General features: G+C 44.5%; 1 protein-coding gene across 1 annotated transcript in view; it reads left to right on the forward strand.

The window, feature by feature from the left end:
- Positions 1-19558, forward strand: part of EFHD2 (EF-hand domain family member D2) — a 59815-nt gene extending 40257 nt beyond the window's left edge. Inside the window, exons 3-4 of the mRNA XM_030186123.1 lie at positions 2037-2171; positions 18935-19558. Of these exons, the coding sequence (XP_030041983.1) occupies positions 2037-2171; positions 18935-19069 (270 nt within the window). The 3' untranslated portion in view covers positions 19070-19558. The remainder of the gene's footprint in view (positions 1-2036; positions 2172-18934) is intronic.
- Positions 19559-19588: the final 30 nt, after the last annotated feature.

Genomic DNA, 19588 nt, shown 5'->3' on the forward strand with positions numbered 1-19588 from the left:
CCCCACCGGAATGTTGTCACATAGATGACATAGTGGTCTTACAATCTGTATCATCTATCATAATGTACAGTGTTTGATAATTTGTGGTTGAACTAAATTGAAGGTTTGAATTGCTGTGTTCAACTATTGCACAAACCTTTCTTTTGTATTGGTCCACACTAAAAACACACAGATGTGTATTTTTCAAATATACAACTGGTCATAATCAGATGTATATAAATGTGTATCCTCAAAATGAGCGACACAAAACAAGCAATCATGGGAGCCATTGTGGCCCCATAGTTCCCTTAAATTGCATTGAAAACAACCCTTTGATTAAGCGAGAAATTCTTGCTCAGAGCAAGTTGGGCAATAGAACTATAAACTGCGCTCGTGAACCATTAATGGATAACAAACTTAGATGCTGAATAAGCTAGTCTAATGGACAGCTGCTTCCTGCAACATCTACGTTTGTTGCCCATTACCACTTAGGTGAGAGAATACTTTACTGTTGTCATGTTTTGCCAAACACCTTCAGAGTGCCTACACTGTACCATATCTAGACCAAATCTCAGAGAAGAAATGGGAACCTACAGGCCAGTAAATCTTGGAAGAAAAGCACCTTAAGTTGTTTCTAAACTGCTTGAAGCTATTAGGTAGCTAAGGAAGTTGTGTGAGCTTTGAATAGCTAGATTTGCAGTAATTTCACTAGAGTAGCAATTCTCACCCAGTCTTCAGGACACACCCAGCCAGACTTTTGTTAGATTTGTACAATCAAAGTGGTTTGCATGTTACATACAGGTACTTTTTCTGTGTCTAGTGGGCTCACAATCTAACTTTTGTACCTGGGACAATGGAACTTGCCCAGAAATAGCTACAATGAATATGAGAGAGAGAGAGAGAGAGAGATTTACATTCACTGCCTTCATTGTATGCAAATGTCTCTCATGCATATTGATTATAGATACCCTGAAGACTGGACTGGATTGAGAATCGGGGCTGTAGAGTCAGAGTTGGTTGGTAAAAATGTACTGACTCCTAATTTAACTTTGTAATATGTCTTATTTTATACTTACATATTTTTTGTCCTGTTAAACCCTAATATCAGTTTCTCTAGGGCCATTAGTGAATAGGAAGTCACCAACCCGAAGTGACATGCTGTCTGGTTGGTTAATGGCTCAAGATGGAAAATATTTTGTATGTATGTGAATGGAAAAAGGTCACCTTTTAAAACATGATGTGCAGCTGCTTTTGGATTAAAAATTTGAAGCATTGTTCAGGTGTGTGTGTTTGAGTCTAAATCAAAGTTCCAGTTGCATCTTTGTCCTGTACAACTCCTCTTAAGGGTTTAGCAATGGGTGGACCATAGCCCATCCAATCTGAAGTCAGATCCACCCAGTCGGTGGCAGTGACCCAGGCCAATAAGAGAACTGTGGAGACAGTGTTAGTATCCACATAGCCTAGTGTCTCCAATGCTAACAAGAAGGGAGATGCAGCAGTTTGAAGTTCTGGTCTGTATGCTAAAGATCATTTTTCCCCAGATTAACAACATTTAACTTTAGAATAATGTAAGTGCTGTCTTATCAAAAAAAGAACTAACCCGGAAACAAAGGTAGAATTAATGGTAGAATACAAAGTTAGTGACTGAATACTCTCATGTGGATCCAATCATATTGAAAATCTGCTCTGACTGCCATGGCGCATTCTGTGGCAGTCTAGGGACAGAGTTGGGGAAATACAGAGAGTTATTCAGGAACCAGTGATATTCAGTGCCCAGTTAGCTTTGTGGGTTTGGTGCTGAATATTGGTCATACCCATATAACTTCTAGGTGCTGCTTAGACCTACATATAAGTGCTGGTACTTGGATACGGTGCAGCACTGAATACCCGGGTCTAATTTAATTGGTGTCAGACTTTAAAGAAATATTGACCTGATCATTGTTTTTCTAATTTTACATATTTGCATAAATTATATGTTCTTATATCTACATGGAGTAAAAGAATGCTCAGCATAATCGTATTTGCTTTCAAATGAATATTGCACCATTTTCCCCCAGTTTCTCTTGATTTTCCGCAAAGCTGCAGCAGGAGAACTACAGGAAGACAGTGGACTTCATGCTCTAGCACGATTATCTGAAATTGATGTCTCAACTGAGGGGGTGAAAGGAGCCAAAAGTTTTTTTGAGGCCAAAGTAAGAAATTGCATGATGCCATAACTTAAGATACAAAATGTTATCTAGAAGATCATTTACCTTTATAAACGATATGTTTTATTTACTATTTGTTTTTTCTGAAAAGAATATGTAAAAATAGAATGAAAGATGGGCTTCCTGTCCAGAAACATAGACAAATGTTTAATAACAAGAGACATGTTTCATTTTTATTTTTAAAGCAATGTTTTTGGGTAACCAAATAGATTTACATTTCACAGCAAACAAGTTTTCTTTTTGTCCACCAAATCAAATGGGTTATGCCCTTTAGCCAGCAGATTAAAAAAAAAGAAAAACAGACTTAATTGAACCCTGCTCTATAAAAAGGCACCATGCAGCCACTAGCTCTTCAGTGTTCTGTCTTAAGCAGATGGTAATTAGTATTATTCAAAGGGAAAGCCTTTGGAGAACCTGCTAAGGGGAAGGCCTTCGTACTTTAGTATATCAACAGTTTGAGGCAGTAACAGAGGGTGCTCTGTGGCTGCTCATTTTAAATCTTGCTCTTTTCCTGACATTTTATGTCAGGAGTGGAACAGACAGGAAGCTTTGGGGGCAGTGTACTGTTAATAGCTGACAGAGCAGCAGGGCCTAGATGAAGAGGGTCACTGGTCTCTACAGGCTCCATTATGGAACACACTTTAAAACTGACAAGAAATCAATTGCATAGAAGTCATGTTAGTCTTTTTCCTTAAGTCCAAGCAGATCAGTAGAGAAGCCTACTGTGATATATGGTGTTTAGTTCTTGTTTGTTTTTTCCCTTCTCAATTTAAGATGTGGTTGAGCACAGGAGGGTCCCTGGGCTATCTCTAGTGGATGTTGCTTTACTCTTAAGGATTCTAGATTCTCTTCTTCCTTTGAGGATTGTGTGGGGGAGGGGTTTAGTCAGCATTTGCTTTTTTACAATACTGGTGACACTACTGCTTAGTGCCTATTATATGGACAGTTCTTAAGGTTGCTGGCTGAGGTGCATAGACCATTTGTTCTGAACTGGTTGGAAAGAAAATTAGTAGGTAAGTCCTAATCTTTCCTTACACATCAAGGCTCAGGTGACTATTTTATTACTAAAACCAATACTTTCAATATGCACAGTAGGTTTTGCATAAAGCTGTGTGCAGAAGTTAGGAATATCTTAAGTAAACCGAAGCTGATCCAGTCTTTGTTTCAAAATTAAACACAACGGTTACCTGATTTTCAAAAATGTAAGCTTCTGAGAGTTATGCTTCTAAATTGGTCAAAATAAAAAGAGGGTGGAAACAGGCAAATTTAGGGTGGGGAAAGTTAGGCAACGTAGTACTGATGTTTAGCACTAAACTCATAAATCTAAGCAAATTAATGGCAGTCCTAAATTTTATAAGCATAACTTTTAAGCTCCTAAATTAAGATCATTTTCAGTTGAAAAGCTTTAGTTTGGTAGAAAATAGAGCACAAATTTAGGAGCCCTGTCTTGTTTTGAATATCAGACCAAAAATCTTTATGCAGTCTTTAATGTAGAATTACTGTGGTCTTTTTTCCTAAGGTTCAGGAAGTGCTATCATGCATTTACAACTTAAAATGGGGTACTGTGGGATGTGCTTAAGTGTCCTGCGATAAGGTGTTTTTTTTTTGGGGGGGGGGGGGGGGTCTTTTTTTTTTTTTTTTTTTTTTTGATTTGTGTGTGCAAATCATACATTAAAACATATAATTTTTTCTTTAGAGGGATATGTCAGGAGTGGGGCTGTGGGAATTTCTGCACTGATCAGTTAGCACAGCTATATTATTGCATGCTGATTAGCATAGGATTAGCGCATGAGCCTTTACCGCCTACAAAATAGGTGTCTAATGCTCTTGCTATTTCTTTTTTTCTGTGACCACGTGCTAATGGCAACATTAGAGCATGGCCTTTAATTGAAAAATTAAAAATCGGCCATGAAGGTGCACTGATGCCACTTCCCTTAGCGTCCCTCCAGACCAGCCCAGAGAAGGACTGATGGGTTGTGCACGTCTTCCAGCAGGTGGAGACAGAAAACTGACTCATCCGAGAGAGCCAATAAGAGCCCTTGCTAGGTTGAGTAGTATCCCGTATTCTCAGTCTCCAGCAGGTGGAAGGTGGTGAGCCCTGTCAGTCTCTTGCTTCTTTCCTGGCTATTTAGTCTCATTTCTCTGTCCTTAGTGTCCCTCTGGACCGGCCCAGCAAATGACTGATGGGAAGTGACGAAGTAAATTCAAGGGCGGGGGACCCCAGCAAACCCGCTGTAAGAACACGTGCCCCGAAAGCTGAATCCTAACGACTCAGTACATCCAATCTGTAATGTTTAGTAAAGGAATGCAAAGAAGACCAAGTAGCCGCCATGCAAATCTCTAGGGGTGTTATCAAAGAACATTTGGCCCACAAAGCCGCCTGCCCCCTAGTAGAGTGTGCTTTTACCCCCTTGGGAACAGGCTTGCTTGCCAAAATGTAAGCAGAAAAAAATCATCTCTTTAAGCCACCTGGACAAAGTGGGCTTTGCCACCGCCAATCCCTTCCGGGAACCCCCAATGAGCACAAACGATCCATCTGTCTAAAATCTGCTGTAGCACTCAAACAGTATTTAAGCGCACACCTAATGTTCAAACACTTGAGATGACACTGGTCCTTGGACCCGGAAGAGGAACCGAGAACTGGTAAAATAAGAGACTGAGACACATGAAAACGTGACAATACTTTGGGGAGAAAGGAAGAAACTGGCCGCAACACCACCTGGTCCTTGGCAAACTCCAAAAACAGGGGGCTACATGACAGCGCCTGCAACTCTGAAACTCTCCTTGCTGAAGCAATGGTGACTAGAAAAGGCACCTTGAGTCTGATCTTTGAAAGAACAGGATGACAAAGGCTCAAACGGAGAACGAGACAGTGCAGTCAAAACTAGATTAAGATCCCACAAAGGAAAAATTACCCGATTGGTGGCTGCACAATGGTTGCTCCCCGTTGGAATTGAAGCACATCCAAGTGAGACTCCAGGGACTTACCCTGTATCCAATCCCTATAGCAGGACAGGGCCGCTGACTGAACCTTGAGAGAGAATAAAGCCAAACCTTTCTCTAAGCCTTTTTGCAAAAAAATCTAGAATCTGCTGCATCGAAGCCCGAAAGGGAGGGATATTTGACTCGCTACACCATGCCTCAAACACTCTCCAGGCCCTAACATAATTGAGGGAAATGGAACGACTGCGAGACTGCAGCATCGTGGACACTACAGTGGCTGAGTAACCTCTCTTAGACAACCTCGCCCGCTCAACTGGGTTCCAGATGTGCCACCGGGCCTTGGATCACCAGTCCGGGATCCTCTCGAAACCTGAGAAGGAGGTTCTGAAGATCCGCGTACCAAGGGCGGGGAAGGCCAATCTGGAGCTATCACAATTATCCGACCACCGTAAGCCTCTACATTTTGAATTAGATGACCCAACAGAGGCCATGGAGGAAAGTCATAAAGGAGGCCTTCCAGCCAAGGCTGAAGATGGGCATCGATCCCCAGAGTCCTCAAATCTTTCTGACGACTGATGAACCTGGCCACGTTGGCATTGGATGCTGTGGTGAAGAGATCCATGACTGGCAACCCCCAGCGACGCACAACCGACTGGAATGCTGCGTCGCTGAGAGCCCACTCCTCGGGATCTAGGGTGTTGCGACTGAGGAAGTCCGCCTGGACATTTTCTGTTCCCACTACATGAGCCTCTGACAGGGCCTGTAGATGCAGCTCATGAGTTGAGCAGTCTCCTGTTCCAACCTGAGACTTCTGGTGCCCCCTTGACAGTTGACATACACCACTGCCGTCGCATTGTCTGACATTATGCGGACTGGACAGCCTTCCAGCAGAGGGAGAAACACTTGGAGAGGAGAGCCAGGCGAATCACCCTGGTCTCTAATAGATTGATGGACAAGATTGCCTTTTCCTGCGACCACAACCCCTGAGCATACTTGCCTTGACAATGAGCCCCCCAGCCCCTGAGACTGGCATCTGTCATGACTACAATCTACTTATCGCCCCCCGGTTCTCAATCCACCGCCTCCACCCGTAGGACCTCTCTCCCAGCTGGAGATTCCACTATCAGAAGTCGATGTGGGAGGAACTCTGGAACGAGATACTGAGGAGAGTCGATCCAACGGAGGTTTGGGACCTTCGGGCCTACAAACTCAGCCTAGATTTTTATTAACAAAACCGGAGACGGTAACACTCAAGAGCATTTGGGAAGCTCTCCAACAACTTGATACCAATCTGACCAGCTCAACAGAAGAAATTGCCATTTTATTGAGTACTATCGATATATTTTCTAAATCTTTAGAAGCTATTAAAAAAAGATTCTTATAATCACACACTCGAACTTAAAGGTGAGAAAACTTCAAGAATTTTCAACAGTGTCCATAAAAGATAACCAGATTCATAGAAAAATTGAACAGATTGAAAACTATAATCGAAGATTGAATCTCCGCCTCTTAAATTTTCCTAAATTTATAGGGACTTCTCCTCTTGACGCTTTTAAAAAAATATTTGATAGAAGGTTTGAAATATTCCCCTGAACTTATTCCTCCAGTTAATCGTATATGGAATTTAAAGGGGGGTTGGACAGATTCCTGAGGGAAAAGTCCATTGAACATTATTAATTTTTTTTTTTTTTTTTTTGGGGGGGGGGGGGGGGGGGGGTTGCCGGGTTCTTGAATCCTGGATTGGCCGCTGTCGGAGACAGGATGCTGGGCTTGATGGACCCTTGGTCTTTTCCCAGTATGGCGGTGCTTATGTACTTATCTATATATTTCAAATAAGTAAAAACAGATATAGATCTAGATATGGAGTCACAGACAAAAAGACAAATGGATCAAGAAAAACTGAATTTGACTGACATTTTAGAATCATCTACTTCAGAAATTTCTGACGGTATGTTTGTTTCCCTCATATTTGAACAAGATTTTGAAGTGATCAAACTTTTATTTTTCAGAAATTCACAATTCTTGTTCTATGGTGAAAAGATTTGGATGTATATGGATGTTACTAAACAAACTCAGGACAGAAGAAGAGCATTTCTAACAATTAGGATGTTTTGGCAAATAGGTGCCTCATTCTATCTTAATTACCCCTGCAAATGTGTAATAAAATATCTAGGGTTTAAATATATATCTTCTTCGATCCAGATTTAAGAACTTTTGTAAATGATAAAAGGTTGGAGACAGTTTGATATCAAAGATTGAGATTTAGTATGTGAAATAGATCTGAGCAAGTGGTAAGCAATACTTAAGTTTTTTGTTTTTCCTAAAGTTTATCTCCTGAACAATGCCTATACTCCCCCCTTAATTTAGTGGTCTAAAGAACACTAATAACACTTTTCCTATATTCTTTTTTCATGTAAATTGCAGAAATGTTTAAAGTCTGTTTTGCTCATCAAGTGTTACACTTGTAAAGTTAATTATAAATATGCAAAAATAAAAATAAAAAAAAAACAACAAAAAAACAATCCACTGTGGGGGATCCAAGGGCATTCCCTTGGTCAGATTGGGTGTCCGGAGACACCACCGAAGACTGCTGCACTCCTGCATCGAAGTGGCAACCTCCTTGAAAGAGTCCCTCTGAGGAGACCACCTGGACAGGAACTATCTCTATTGTCGCTGCCATGGCACCCAGGACTTGTAGATAGAGATGCGCCGAAGGAAGAGAAGTCTGAAGAAACTGCCGGTCCAAAGTCTGGAGCTTGAGAATCCGTGCTGGAGTGAGAAACACTCGGCCTTGCCAAGTGTCGAAACACACACACAGATAGTCCAAGGTCTGAGATGGCCATAGATGACTCTTCTGCGCATTGACTACCCACCAGGGGACTCTAGAAATTGCACTACGCGGTTTGTGTTCTGCAAGCTCTCCTGGAAGGACTTCGCCCGGATGAGGCAATCATCCAGATACAGATGGACTAAAATCCCTTCCTTCCGCAGGACTGCCGCTACCATCACCTTGGTGAAGGTCCGAGGGGTTGTTGCTAGGCCGAAGGGAAGCGCTCAAAACTGGAAATGCTGACCGAGAATTGTAAAACAGAGAAACGGTTGATGCTGGGGACGAATGGGGATATGAGGATACGCCTCGGTAAGATCCAATGCTGTCTTCAAGACTGCAAACCAGCTTATCCAGGTCTTTGCTGAACAACAAAGAGCCACGAAAAGGAAATTTACCAAGCTTCGATTTAGATGCAGCATCAATCGACCAACCTTTAAGCCAAAAGCGATCTCCTAGCTGCTATACCCAGAGTCATAGATTTGGCTGAAGCCCTTAGTAAATCATAAAACATCCGCTAGAAAGGCAGAGCCCCTCTCCAGCTTTGCCACTTCAGCATCAATGGAGGCCACATCATCTGAAGACCTATCCAAAACTCTTTCCGACCATCTAAAGAAAGCTCTAGCCACCAGGGAACCCACAGATGGCTGCCTTCACTGCCAAGGCGGACACGTCAAAACTACTCTTCAGCAATGATTTCAAACGGCGATACTGAACATCCTTAAGAGCAGTGCCCCCCATCTACTGGCACTGTGTTACGCTTAGTGACCGCCGAAACTACCGCATCTACAACAGGAGGCTTCAAGAGAACTTTATCATCCTCAGGGACCGGATAAAGTCAGACCATCGACTTGGCGGGTTTAAAAGTAGCATCGGGCGCATCCCACTGCGCCTGTATGACGTCCCTGATATCCTGATGCATGAGAGAGGTGTTGCCTGGCTTACGGACTCCCTTTAGCAGGAGATCTATTTTGTGAGGCGCCTCTACGACTGTAGATTCCTCTTCATCAAAATGTAAAGTCAAGGATACCAAGGAGTTTTCCTGAAGGGCTTCCTTGTGAAAAATACGAAGAACAGAAGAATCCTCACCCAGAAAAGAAGGATCGGACCCAGGATCAACCTGAGATGCATCTTCATCTGCCAAATCCCCGTGAGCTACATCAGAATGCTCCAGCGCAGGAATGTCTATCTCTGGAACAGATTCCATGTCTTCGAGATCCCAAGACACCCCCTAGGTCTTTTAAATGGCATGTTCTGAATATCAGACTATTTCCTCCCAGAATGAGCCCCAGAAGAACCAGCCTTCTGAACATTTGCATCGGAACAGGCCGGCAGGATAGACAGATCAGAAGACTGCTTCTGCACTAGAGCAGGAGGTCGGGCACCAGGCCTATCAGACTCTGAGGAAGAAGACAAAATGGCGGCTGTTCCTGCCAAGACCGGAGCTTCTTTGATCACGGAAGAGTCAGAGCCCCCCCCCCCCCCCCCCCCCCCCCCCCCCCGAAGCTGAGGACGGTACCGATGCTGAAGAGGGAACCAAATCTGAAGCGCAGTCTATCGCGGTGCAGAATTTACATCTCCCATTACTTCCTACTCTGCAGCGCTGACATGCAGCGATGCAGCTTCTCTGTCATGCCGGCAGGACAGACTGTGACCACGGCTGATCTTGTGTGCTCCCTCTGGCCGGTTCAAATAACACAAAGAACTGCTGCCAAGTCTAGAGCAGGAAGACAGCAGAGAGCCTGCCTGGGCTCAAAGGAAACTTGCAGAAGGAGAGCTGCGTTGCTGAGAACAGCTTTTTTTTTTTTAGCAATTCAACATGGCTGCTGTACTCAAAGAACTCTTTCCTCGAAGAGTCTGAGTTTGTGCCAGGCCCATCAGATGCTGACCAGGTACCAATTTGAGGCTCCGGACTCGGCGTTCAGGCCTGCCAAATCCATGGTTCGCCTTTATCTAGTGCCGGAAGTTGACAGGACCCTCTTAAAGCCCCCTGTGGTAGACGCCATTGTCTCGGCGGTTACGAAGCGCAATACAGTGCCGGTAGATGGGGGCACGGGCACTTAAAGATGGTCAAGATCGTCAGTTGGAAACGTTGCTGAAAAGTAGTTTTGATGTTTCCACTTTGGCAGTGCACGCAGCTATTTGTTGGTCTTTAGTAGCTAGAGCTTGCTTTAGATGGTCCGAAAAGGTGCTTGATATGTCTTTGGATGACTTATCAGCAATAGATTCAGAAGTTGTGGACGCCCTCTACGATCTGTTGCTGCCAGGAGATCTCTGTGGCTAAGGGGTTGGTCTAATGCAGCCTCCAAGTCTAAGCTCAGCAGGTTTCCCTTCCGAGGTTCGTTCTTTCAGAATTCAAACGGGTGCGGTATTCAATTTACTTTGTAGTGCCCATGAAGGAAGGCTCTTTCCGGCCAATTCGGGACCTCAAAGCAGTCAGTCAAGCTCTCAAGGTCTCTTCCTTCCGTATGGAGACCCTCTGCTCGGTGATTGCGGTGGTCAGACCCGGAGAGTTCCTGACTGCTCTAGATCTGACAGAGGCCTAACAGCATATCCCAATCTGGCCGTTACACCAGCGTTTTCTGCACTTCGCTATTGTAAGTCAGCACTTTCAATTTCGGGCATTACCATTCGGCTTAACCACGGCTCCCTAAACCTTTACCAAGGTGATGGTAGTGGTGGTGGCAGCGGCGGCCCTCAGAAAGGAAAGAATTTTTGTTTATCCTTACCTAGACGACTGGCTCATCAGGGCCAAATCTTTCCAGGAGAGTCCCAAGTTACAGAGAAGGCAGTCCGGTTCCTCCAGTCTCTAGGCTGGGTAGTAAACTTCCAGAAGAGTCGCCTTCAGCCCTCACAGTCCCTGGATTACTTGGGGGTACGCTTCGACACCCGATCGAGTCGGGTGTTTCTCACAGAGGCAAGGATTGTGAAGTTGCAGGCTGTGATTCGTCAGTTCTTTCAATCATTTCACCCATCGGCCAAAGACTACCTTCAAGTCCTGAGGTCCATGGCGGTGAAGATAGAGGCAGTGCCCTGGGCCAGAGCCCACATGAGGCCGCTTCAAAGATCCCTGCTCTCTAGGTGGTCTCCTCAGGGATCCCCTGTGCAGAAGGCTGCCCCTTCTAGCTCAAGAGCTTGACAGTCTCCTTTGGTGGCTTTGGCAGTCCAACCTATCTATGGGCATGCCTCTGGATGCACTGCAGTGGATTGTGGTTACAACGGATGCCAGTCTGACGGGCTGGGGGGGGGGGGGGCGCATTGCCTGGAACAGTGTGCTCAAGGCGACTGGACGCCGGAGGAGGCAACCAGCTCAATCAATCTCTTAGAGACGAGGGCAATATGTCTGGCACTTCGAGCGTTGTCCTCTCCTGGAAGGTCAACCAGTATGCATCATGTCTGACAACGCCACGGTGATGGCATATGTCAATCGTCAAGGGGGCACAAGAAGTGTTCAGTTTGAGCAAGAAGCTGCTCAGCTCCTGAGTTGGGCAGACATTCATCTTCTGGCTCTCTCGGCTGTGCACATGGCAGGAGTAGAGAATGTACAAGCGGATTTTCTCAGTCTCAACACTCTGGACCCCAGGGAATGGGCCCTCAGTGATGGAGTGTTCCAAGCAGTGGTGTGTCGCTGGGAGCTTCCAGTCATGGATCTATTCACCTCTGCAAACAATGCAAAGATACCAATGTTTTTCACTCGTCGGAGAGACTCGAGAGCTCAGGGCATAGATGCCCTATTACAGCCCCGGCCGAAGGGCTTGCTGTATGGATTCCCTCCATAGCAGCTGATAGGTTGGCTAATCCAAAAGATAGAGGCACACAAGGGTCGTGTGATTGTGTTAGCTCCGGATTGGCCTCGAAGACTCTGGTACGCTGACCTTCGGAGTCTGTTGGTCGGAGCTCCACTCAAGTTCTCGGAGGGTCCCAGGTTGTTGGCTTAGGGTCCGGTAGCTCATCCGGATCCTGGTTGATTTTGTCTTACAACTTGGTTCTTGAGCAGGCAAAGTTGATTAAGAGGGATTATTCAGCTGCAGTGGTGGCCACCATGCTGAGATCTTGACACCGTTCCACTTCTCAATTGTGTTCGGACTTGGAGAGTGTTTGAGGAGTGGTGTGACAAGTCTGGTATTTCCCCTGTTTGAGCTTCTGTGGCACAGATGCTGGATTTTTTGCAACGCGGGCTCGAAAAAGGTCTCGCTTTGTTCTCTCTTAAAGTTCAGATCGCGGCGTTATCCTGTTTCAGGGGCTGGGTACAGGGTCTCTGGCTGCTCTGGCAGATGTAGACAGTTTTTTTTAAAGGGGGACTAACCTCGGGCCTCCCAAGCGGGCTATTTTTCCCTTATGGGACCTTAACTTGGTTCTTTCGGCCTTAGCCCATCCACCCTTTGAACCTTTGACATCCTGTACCTTGAAGGATTTGACTGTAAAGGTGTTTTTTCTGGTGGCTCTCGCATCGGCTAGAAGAGTTTCGGAATTGCAGGCGCTGGTTGATCTCCATTTTTGGAATTTGCTAAGGATCGAGTGATTTTATGACCAGTACCATCCTTTGTTCCTAAGGTTTTGTCGCGTTTTCATGTCTCGCAGTCTGTGGTTCTGCCAGTCCTGGGGTCTTCAGGGTCGGAGGATTACCGTCGCCTTAAGTGCCTTGATGTTAGGACTCTCAAATTCTATTTGAAGCTCACGGACGAGTTTCGGCAGTCGGATCACTTGTTTGTTCTCGTTGGGGTCTCAGGAGATGATTACTTCTGCTTATCTGTTGGAGGGCAAACCAGCGCCCAAAGGGGTTAAGCACACACTACCAGGGGGCAGGCCACTTCTTGGGCTGAGAGGTGTTTGATTCCTCCATTGGAAATCTGTAGGGCAGAAACTTGGTCCTTGTTGCACTCTTTCACCAAGCATTACAGGTTGGATGTGCAGGTTCTCACAGTGGGGTTGCTGGGGTCCTGCCCTTGATTTTACTGCTTTGTTACTTCCCATCAGTCATTCTTTGGGCCAGGCCAGAGGGACGCTAAGGAAGGATAAATTAGACCTTACCTGCTAATTTGCTTTCTTTTAGTCCCTCCGATCTCTCCCGTACAGCTATAGGTATGCTTGTATTTTGGGGGGGTTTTCTGGGCACAAGTTTTGCTACAAGTTTGTTTTTTTAGTTGCTTTCGAGGAGAGTTATCTACATGGTTTCTGGTTCTTTAAAAAAAAAAAAAAAAGAGAGAGAGATTTATCAGCACACAAAGTTGGCATGCTCTGTTCTAGTGCCAAAAGGGGCACAGTGTTGTCAGCATGTTCCACGGACTTCTTTGGTCCTGTGTGTTCGGCTGATCAGGTGCACAGGTGGTCAGTCTTTCTTTCTGCTTTGTTACTGTATACTGGATTCTTCTCAACCTAGCAAGGGCTCTTATTGGCTCTCTCAGATGAGTCAGTTTTCTCAGTCGCCACCTGCTGGAAGGCGTGCACAACCCATCAGTCATTCTCTGCGCCGGTCCGGAGGGACTAAAGGAAAGCAAATTAGCAGGTAAGGTCTCATTTCTCTTTCTACTGCAGCATAGTAAAAGGACCCTGCTATTTGTTCTTAAAAAAAAAAAACAGAAAACAAATTTAAATATGGCACGTACAAAAGTTTGGACACCATTCAGTTTGGGTGGAAATAACAACTTCCAAATCTTTCCTGTAGCTGACAGACTTCCTGCTTTTAGATTTTTTTTCTTCCACTTTTCCTTCCAGAACTCTTCTAGCTCAATAAGTTTCATTGCATGCATTGCATATTTTAAGATCTCTTAGACTTGACTTTTGAAATTCCATAGTGACAGCAACAGATGAATCCAAACTAATGGGTTGTGTTCATCTACCAGGTCATGGTGGTAGTGGCTGCATTTTTACAGAAACAGGGCATCCAGGTCAATCCCTTTCTGGATGACTGGCTCATCAGCGTCATCTGCCCAGGAGAGCAGTCAGGCTACCTCTTGGGTAATCACAGTGTTAGTCGGGGTGGATCATCAGTTTTCCCAAGAGTCATCTAGTGCCCACTCAAGTTCTGGAATATCTCTGAGTGCAGCTCAACACAGCTGAGGGCAAGGTGCTCTTTCCAGAGCACAGGTGCCTCAAACTGCGGGAGCAGGTCAGGGCTCTTCTCCAGAACCCATGTCCTTGGGTGTGGGACTATGTTCAGGCATTCGCTGTATGGCAGCAACCTTGGACATAGTCCCATGTTGAGCCGCTGGTCTCTGGTATCACAAAATTACGAATTGGCGCTCTCTTAGACACATGCAGCACACCGGAGCATGGAGTGGTGGCTCCAGAGGTCCTTGCTACAGAATGGTCTTCCGCTTGCAATCCCAGTAGTGATGACAGATGCCAGCCTTTCAGGCTGGGGAGGGCACTCTCTGGGGAGAGTGGCCCAAAGGCAATGGTCTGTGAATGAGAGGCAGTGGTTGATCAACCGGTTGGGGCTATGGGTGGTGTGGTTCGTTCTTTCCCTGGTGGTGGGCAAGCCTGTCCAGGTTCTGTCCAACAAAATGACGACAGTAGCATACATCAATTGACAGGGAGGCACTCGCAGTGCGATGCTGGTGGCTGAAGCTCAACTTCTCGTTCAGTGGGTGGAAGCCCATTTGCTACATCTATTGGCAACACATCTTGTGGGAGTTTGGAACATCCAGGTAGATTTTCTGAGCAGGAAAGCCTTGGGCCAGGGGGAATTGGAGCTGGTGGAGGCCGACTTTCGACTGATTGCAAGTGGAGGACACCAATCATGGATCTCGTGGTGACACCATGCAATGCCAAAGTGCCCTGGTTTTTCAGGAGCGAGTACTGTTACGAGAGCATCAATGCATTGGTGCAACCATGGCCAGTGGAGCTCCTTTAAGGGTTTCCTCCATGGTCCATGATAGGCAGGGCTCTTCACTGCATCCTGCGGCATCAGGGGTGGGATGATTATGGTGGCTCCAGATTGGCCATGTCAGCCATGGTATGCGGATCTAGTTAGGCTGTTAGTGGACAACCCTCTCCCGATGCTACCTCTGCCTTCTGGTTCAAAGGCTGGTTCTTATGGAGGATCCCTTCTGCTTTGGTTTTACGGCCTGGCTATTGAGCGGGTTAAATTTAAAGACAGGGTATTCTCCAAAGGTGATTGCTACTCTTCAAGTGAAAAAGCATTCAACATCCACTGCTTGCACGCTAATTTGGCAAATTTTTGAATCCTGGTGTGTGGATTAGGCGGTCGCTGCTGCACATTTTGGCATTTCTTCAGGATGGCTTATCGAGGGGTCTTGGTTACAATTCCATGAAGGTGTAGGTCATGGCCTGTTGCGTTATTCATTCATCATTGGCATCCCATGCGGATGTTGTCCATTTCCTCAAGGTTGTGAAGCGCCTTCGGCCTCTGGTTAATCCCAGAGTGGAATCTTAATCTGGTGCTGCAGGCTCTTCAAAAGGTGCCCTTTGAGCTGTTGCAGAGAGCATCTTTAAAAGATCTCACCCTGAAAGCTGTTTTCCTAGTCACTGTTGTGTCGGCACGCAGGGTCTGAGCTGCAGGCATTGTCCTGTCGTGAGCCCTTTCTCTGCTTTTCTATCAAAGGTGTTACTTTGCCCACGGTTCTTGCCAAAAGTGGTTTCGGCCTTTTACCTGAACCAACCGTTGTTGCCTGCCTTTTCTGGAGGAAGTATATCCTTGGGAGTTCCGTTCTCTGTCTTCTAGATGTTCGCTGGAATCTGTTTCGGTATGTGGAAGTGACTTGAGCTCCATCAGTCAGATCACTTGTTCTCCTTGCGGGGCCCCGCAAGGGAGAGGCAGCCTCAAAGGCAACTATTGCTCGCTGGGTGAAAGAGGCGGTTGCCTCAGCCTATTTGCTAAAGGGTAAGTCAATGCCGGACTGTTTAGAGCTCATTTGGCTCAAGCGGTGGCTACTTCTGGGCAGAGGCACAGCTACCCTCCTTGGAAGACCTTTGCAGGTCAGCCAGCTGGTCATCTGTCCATATATTTTTGTGGCATTATCGGATGGATGTTGCAATGTGCTTTGAGGCTGCCTTTAGGGTGGCAGTTCTACTACTACTACTACTTAGCATTTTTATAGCGCTACAAGGCGTACGCAGCGCTGCACATAGAAGAAAGACAGTCATTGCTCAAAGAGCTTACAATCTAATAGACAAAAAATAAAGTAAGCAAATCAATGAATGTGTACAGGAAGGAGGAGGGTAGATGGAGGCGAGTGGTTACGAGTCCAAAGCAATGTTAAAGAGGGGGGCTTTCAGTCTAGATTTAAAGGTGGCCAAGGATGGGGCAAGACGTAGGGGCTCAGGACGTTTATTCCAGGTGTAGGGTGCAGCAAGACAGAAGGCGCGAAGTCTGGAGTTGGCAGTAGTGGAGAAGGGGAACAGATAAGGATTTATCCATGGGAAGGGGTGTAGGGAAGGACGAGTGTGGAGAGATACTGGGGAGCAGCAGAGTGAGTACATTTATAGGTTAGTAGAAGAAGTTTGAACAGGATGCGAAAACAGATAGGGAGCCAGTGAAGCGACTTGAGGAGAGGGGTAGTATGAGTAAAGCGACCCTGGCGGAAGACAAGATGGGCAGCAGAGTTTTGAACTGATTGGAGAGGTGACTAAGTGGGAGGCCAGCAAGAAGCAGATTGCAGTAGTCTAAACGAGAGGTGACAAGGGTGTGGATGAGGGTTTTGGTAGAGTGCTCGGAAAGAAAGGGGCGGATTTTACGGATGTTGTAAAGAAAGAAGTTCTAAGTGAGGGAGCTTCAGGTTCCCACCCTACTTAAGGACTGATTTGCTATATTCCATTAATCTCTGGAGTCGTCTGCTGCAGTCACTAAGGAATGAGAAATTGTCTTAATCTGATAATTTTCTTTCCTTTAGATGCAGCAGTTGAATCCAGAGGCCTGCCCTTCTTTGTTCTGGTTTCTTCTACTATTTGGCATTTAGTTACAGGGCCTGTTGTTGTTCTTTCATTGTTGTTGCAGATTACTTCATGAAGTACTTCAATCAACTGTTGGGATCATTTATGTGGGGAGGAGAAATGTTCTTTATTGTTGTTCCCTTGTTCAAGTTTCCTTCTTTGCTATGCAACTACTGACTGGGCTAGGAGCATAACGTCCTATATAGCACTTCAGTTCAGCACTCTATCTCCACCTGCTGGTAGATGGACACAATCCATTATTCTCTGGATTCATCTGCTGTGTCTAAAGGAAAGAAAATTATCAGGTAAGACATAATTTCTCGATTTTTGGGGAACTGTAAAGGCCACTCCAAAACCATCATTTCAGAACTTTAATTGAATGGGGATAGATTTGGTATGAGGGGTTGGGGGGAAGCAGTGAAAACATATTGAGTGTAAAATAGGCCCAGATCAGATGATTTAAAAAAAAAAAAAAACTTGGCCAGTGCATTTTTATGGGAGTAATGCAGTGGTCTCAACCTTTTCATGTAAAGAGCCACAATGTGAGAGAGCTCATGAGGGCCACCAAAATATTTCAGGCTTACACATATGAGTGTATACTAAATGCTAGTTTAGCTTTGTCATTGGAGCAGGCATGATTGAACATGATGCATTTGCAGAACTTGAAAAGCATTTCAGCCAACTGTTTTGACGGTCACATGCAGCCCATTGGAGACCACTGGAGGAGTATCGGCTTCTCTGGCAGAGAAACTTTAGATATAGTGAAACAGCAGTGTGGGAATGCCTTCTTTCAATTCCTTACCTCCCATGAAGGAAGCTGCCATCCCCTTCCCTAAGTCACACACAGACAACGCAGCTACACATGCATGTGTGTGCACAGGCCCCTCCACGCACCCCACTTGAAATCAGCAAATAGTTTGTTAAAAATTATTTAGAGATTTATTAATGTACTCTATAGAGGTGGTGACTTTTGTCCACTTTGGGGATTCATTGAAACATAAGTTTGACACAAAGGTTCCTAAAAATTTGCAAACAGTTGTAAGTAATTCATCCTTTCTCCATGCAGCCTATTAAATACTGTATCCCCCAATGGCTCTTTACCACTGTTTAGATTTTTTTTCTTTTGTTGTACTGAACAATGTGTACAATATATCCACTGAGTCACATGTTAATATGTCGATATTTAATCTGGCTGCCCATTCTGAGAAAGTTTAAGATTTTTTACTGGATCTGGCAAATTCTTTGAGCTTATCTTGGAAATTAGCTCACCATTCTTGGAAATGATGGCTAAATAGGGGGAAAAAATTAAATTTGTGAAGGATAACACTATCAGTCTTATGCTTTTGGGCTTTGGTCTTCTCTCCCAATACTGAAAAGCTGCCAAAAGGCCAGGTTTTTTAGGATATACCCTAATGAATATGTTTGAGAGAGATTCTCATACAATGGAGATAATTGCATGAAGATCTTTGTATGTATGTATGTTAGGGATATCCTGAAAAACTAATCTTTTTGATGACACTTATGGACTGGGAGTAAAGACCAAGGCTACAGGGGATTGTAATGCATGCCTCTCTGACCTGTATTTTGATAATGATACAGACTTGGCATACTTCTAACCTCATCTCTCTCTCTTTTATGTAATGGAACCTAGTATCAAGGTTCTGTATAGTATAGTGTGTAGTGCTTGTACCTTTTTTTTTTTAATTGGTTAACTTGGAGTCATATAGTCTAAAAGTGATCTTAACCGTTGCCAGAGAATGTGGTAAAGGCGGTTAGCTTAGCGTAACAAAGATTTGGACGGCTTCCTAAAGGAAAAGTCCATAGACCATTACTAAATGGACTTGGGGAAAATCCACTATTTCTGGGATAAGCAGTATAAAATGTTTTGTACTTTTTTGGGGGATCTTGACAGGTATTTGTGACCTGGATTGGCCACTGTTGGATGCTGGGCTTGATGGACCTTTGTTTTTTTCCAGTATGGCAATACTTATGTACTTATAAACTTAAAGCATGTATGAATACTTGTAGTTCATGATTTGCATTATAATTTACCACACTGTACCTTCACAAATACCAATAATAGGTGCATGCTATCAATGATGCCAATCGATTTGAAGAGGAGATAAAAGCAGAACAAGAAGAAAAGAAAAAGCAAGCAGAAGAGAAGAAACAGAGGAAAACTGCTTTTAAAGAGCTGCAGTCTGCATTTAAGCCATAATTCAAGCATGTTTGAGGAGCAATTACAGTAACAAATCTGAAATGTCAGGAATGTTTTGATTTTAAGGTTAAGTGGACCAATTTAAAAATGTTGTGGTACCAGAGAAATTCATTCACAAGCACAATTGCTTATGTGCCATTTTTTTCCATTGTATGTTTACAATAAAATAGGGCCACAATGGAGTTTCTCCCATCAGTATATTAATGTTCACTGTGAATTAACTGTATGTTGGAGATATTCCTTTCTGCTTAAATGCTTGCTGTAAAGTGATTGCTTCTAGTGAAATGTAATGATTTGTATCTTTCACTGTAGTTATAATACTGAAATGTACAAATGCATGAGTTGCAGTGGGAAACGGGTAATGCTTTTTCCAAATTTTGTGCAGCAATCCTTATTTTAAAAATCTTATATTTTCAGAATATAGCTTTTTATATTTTTGCATGTATTGTGCTAAATGTTAAAGTGGATAAATTATATAATTTTAACTTGGGAATGTGAAAAGTGATTTATTAAAATTTA

The sequence above is a fragment of the Microcaecilia unicolor genome, chromosome 13 (genome assembly GCF_901765095.1).
Source record: "Microcaecilia unicolor chromosome 13, aMicUni1.1, whole genome shotgun sequence".
Lineage (NCBI taxonomy): Eukaryota > Metazoa > Chordata > Amphibia > Gymnophiona > Siphonopidae > Microcaecilia > Microcaecilia unicolor.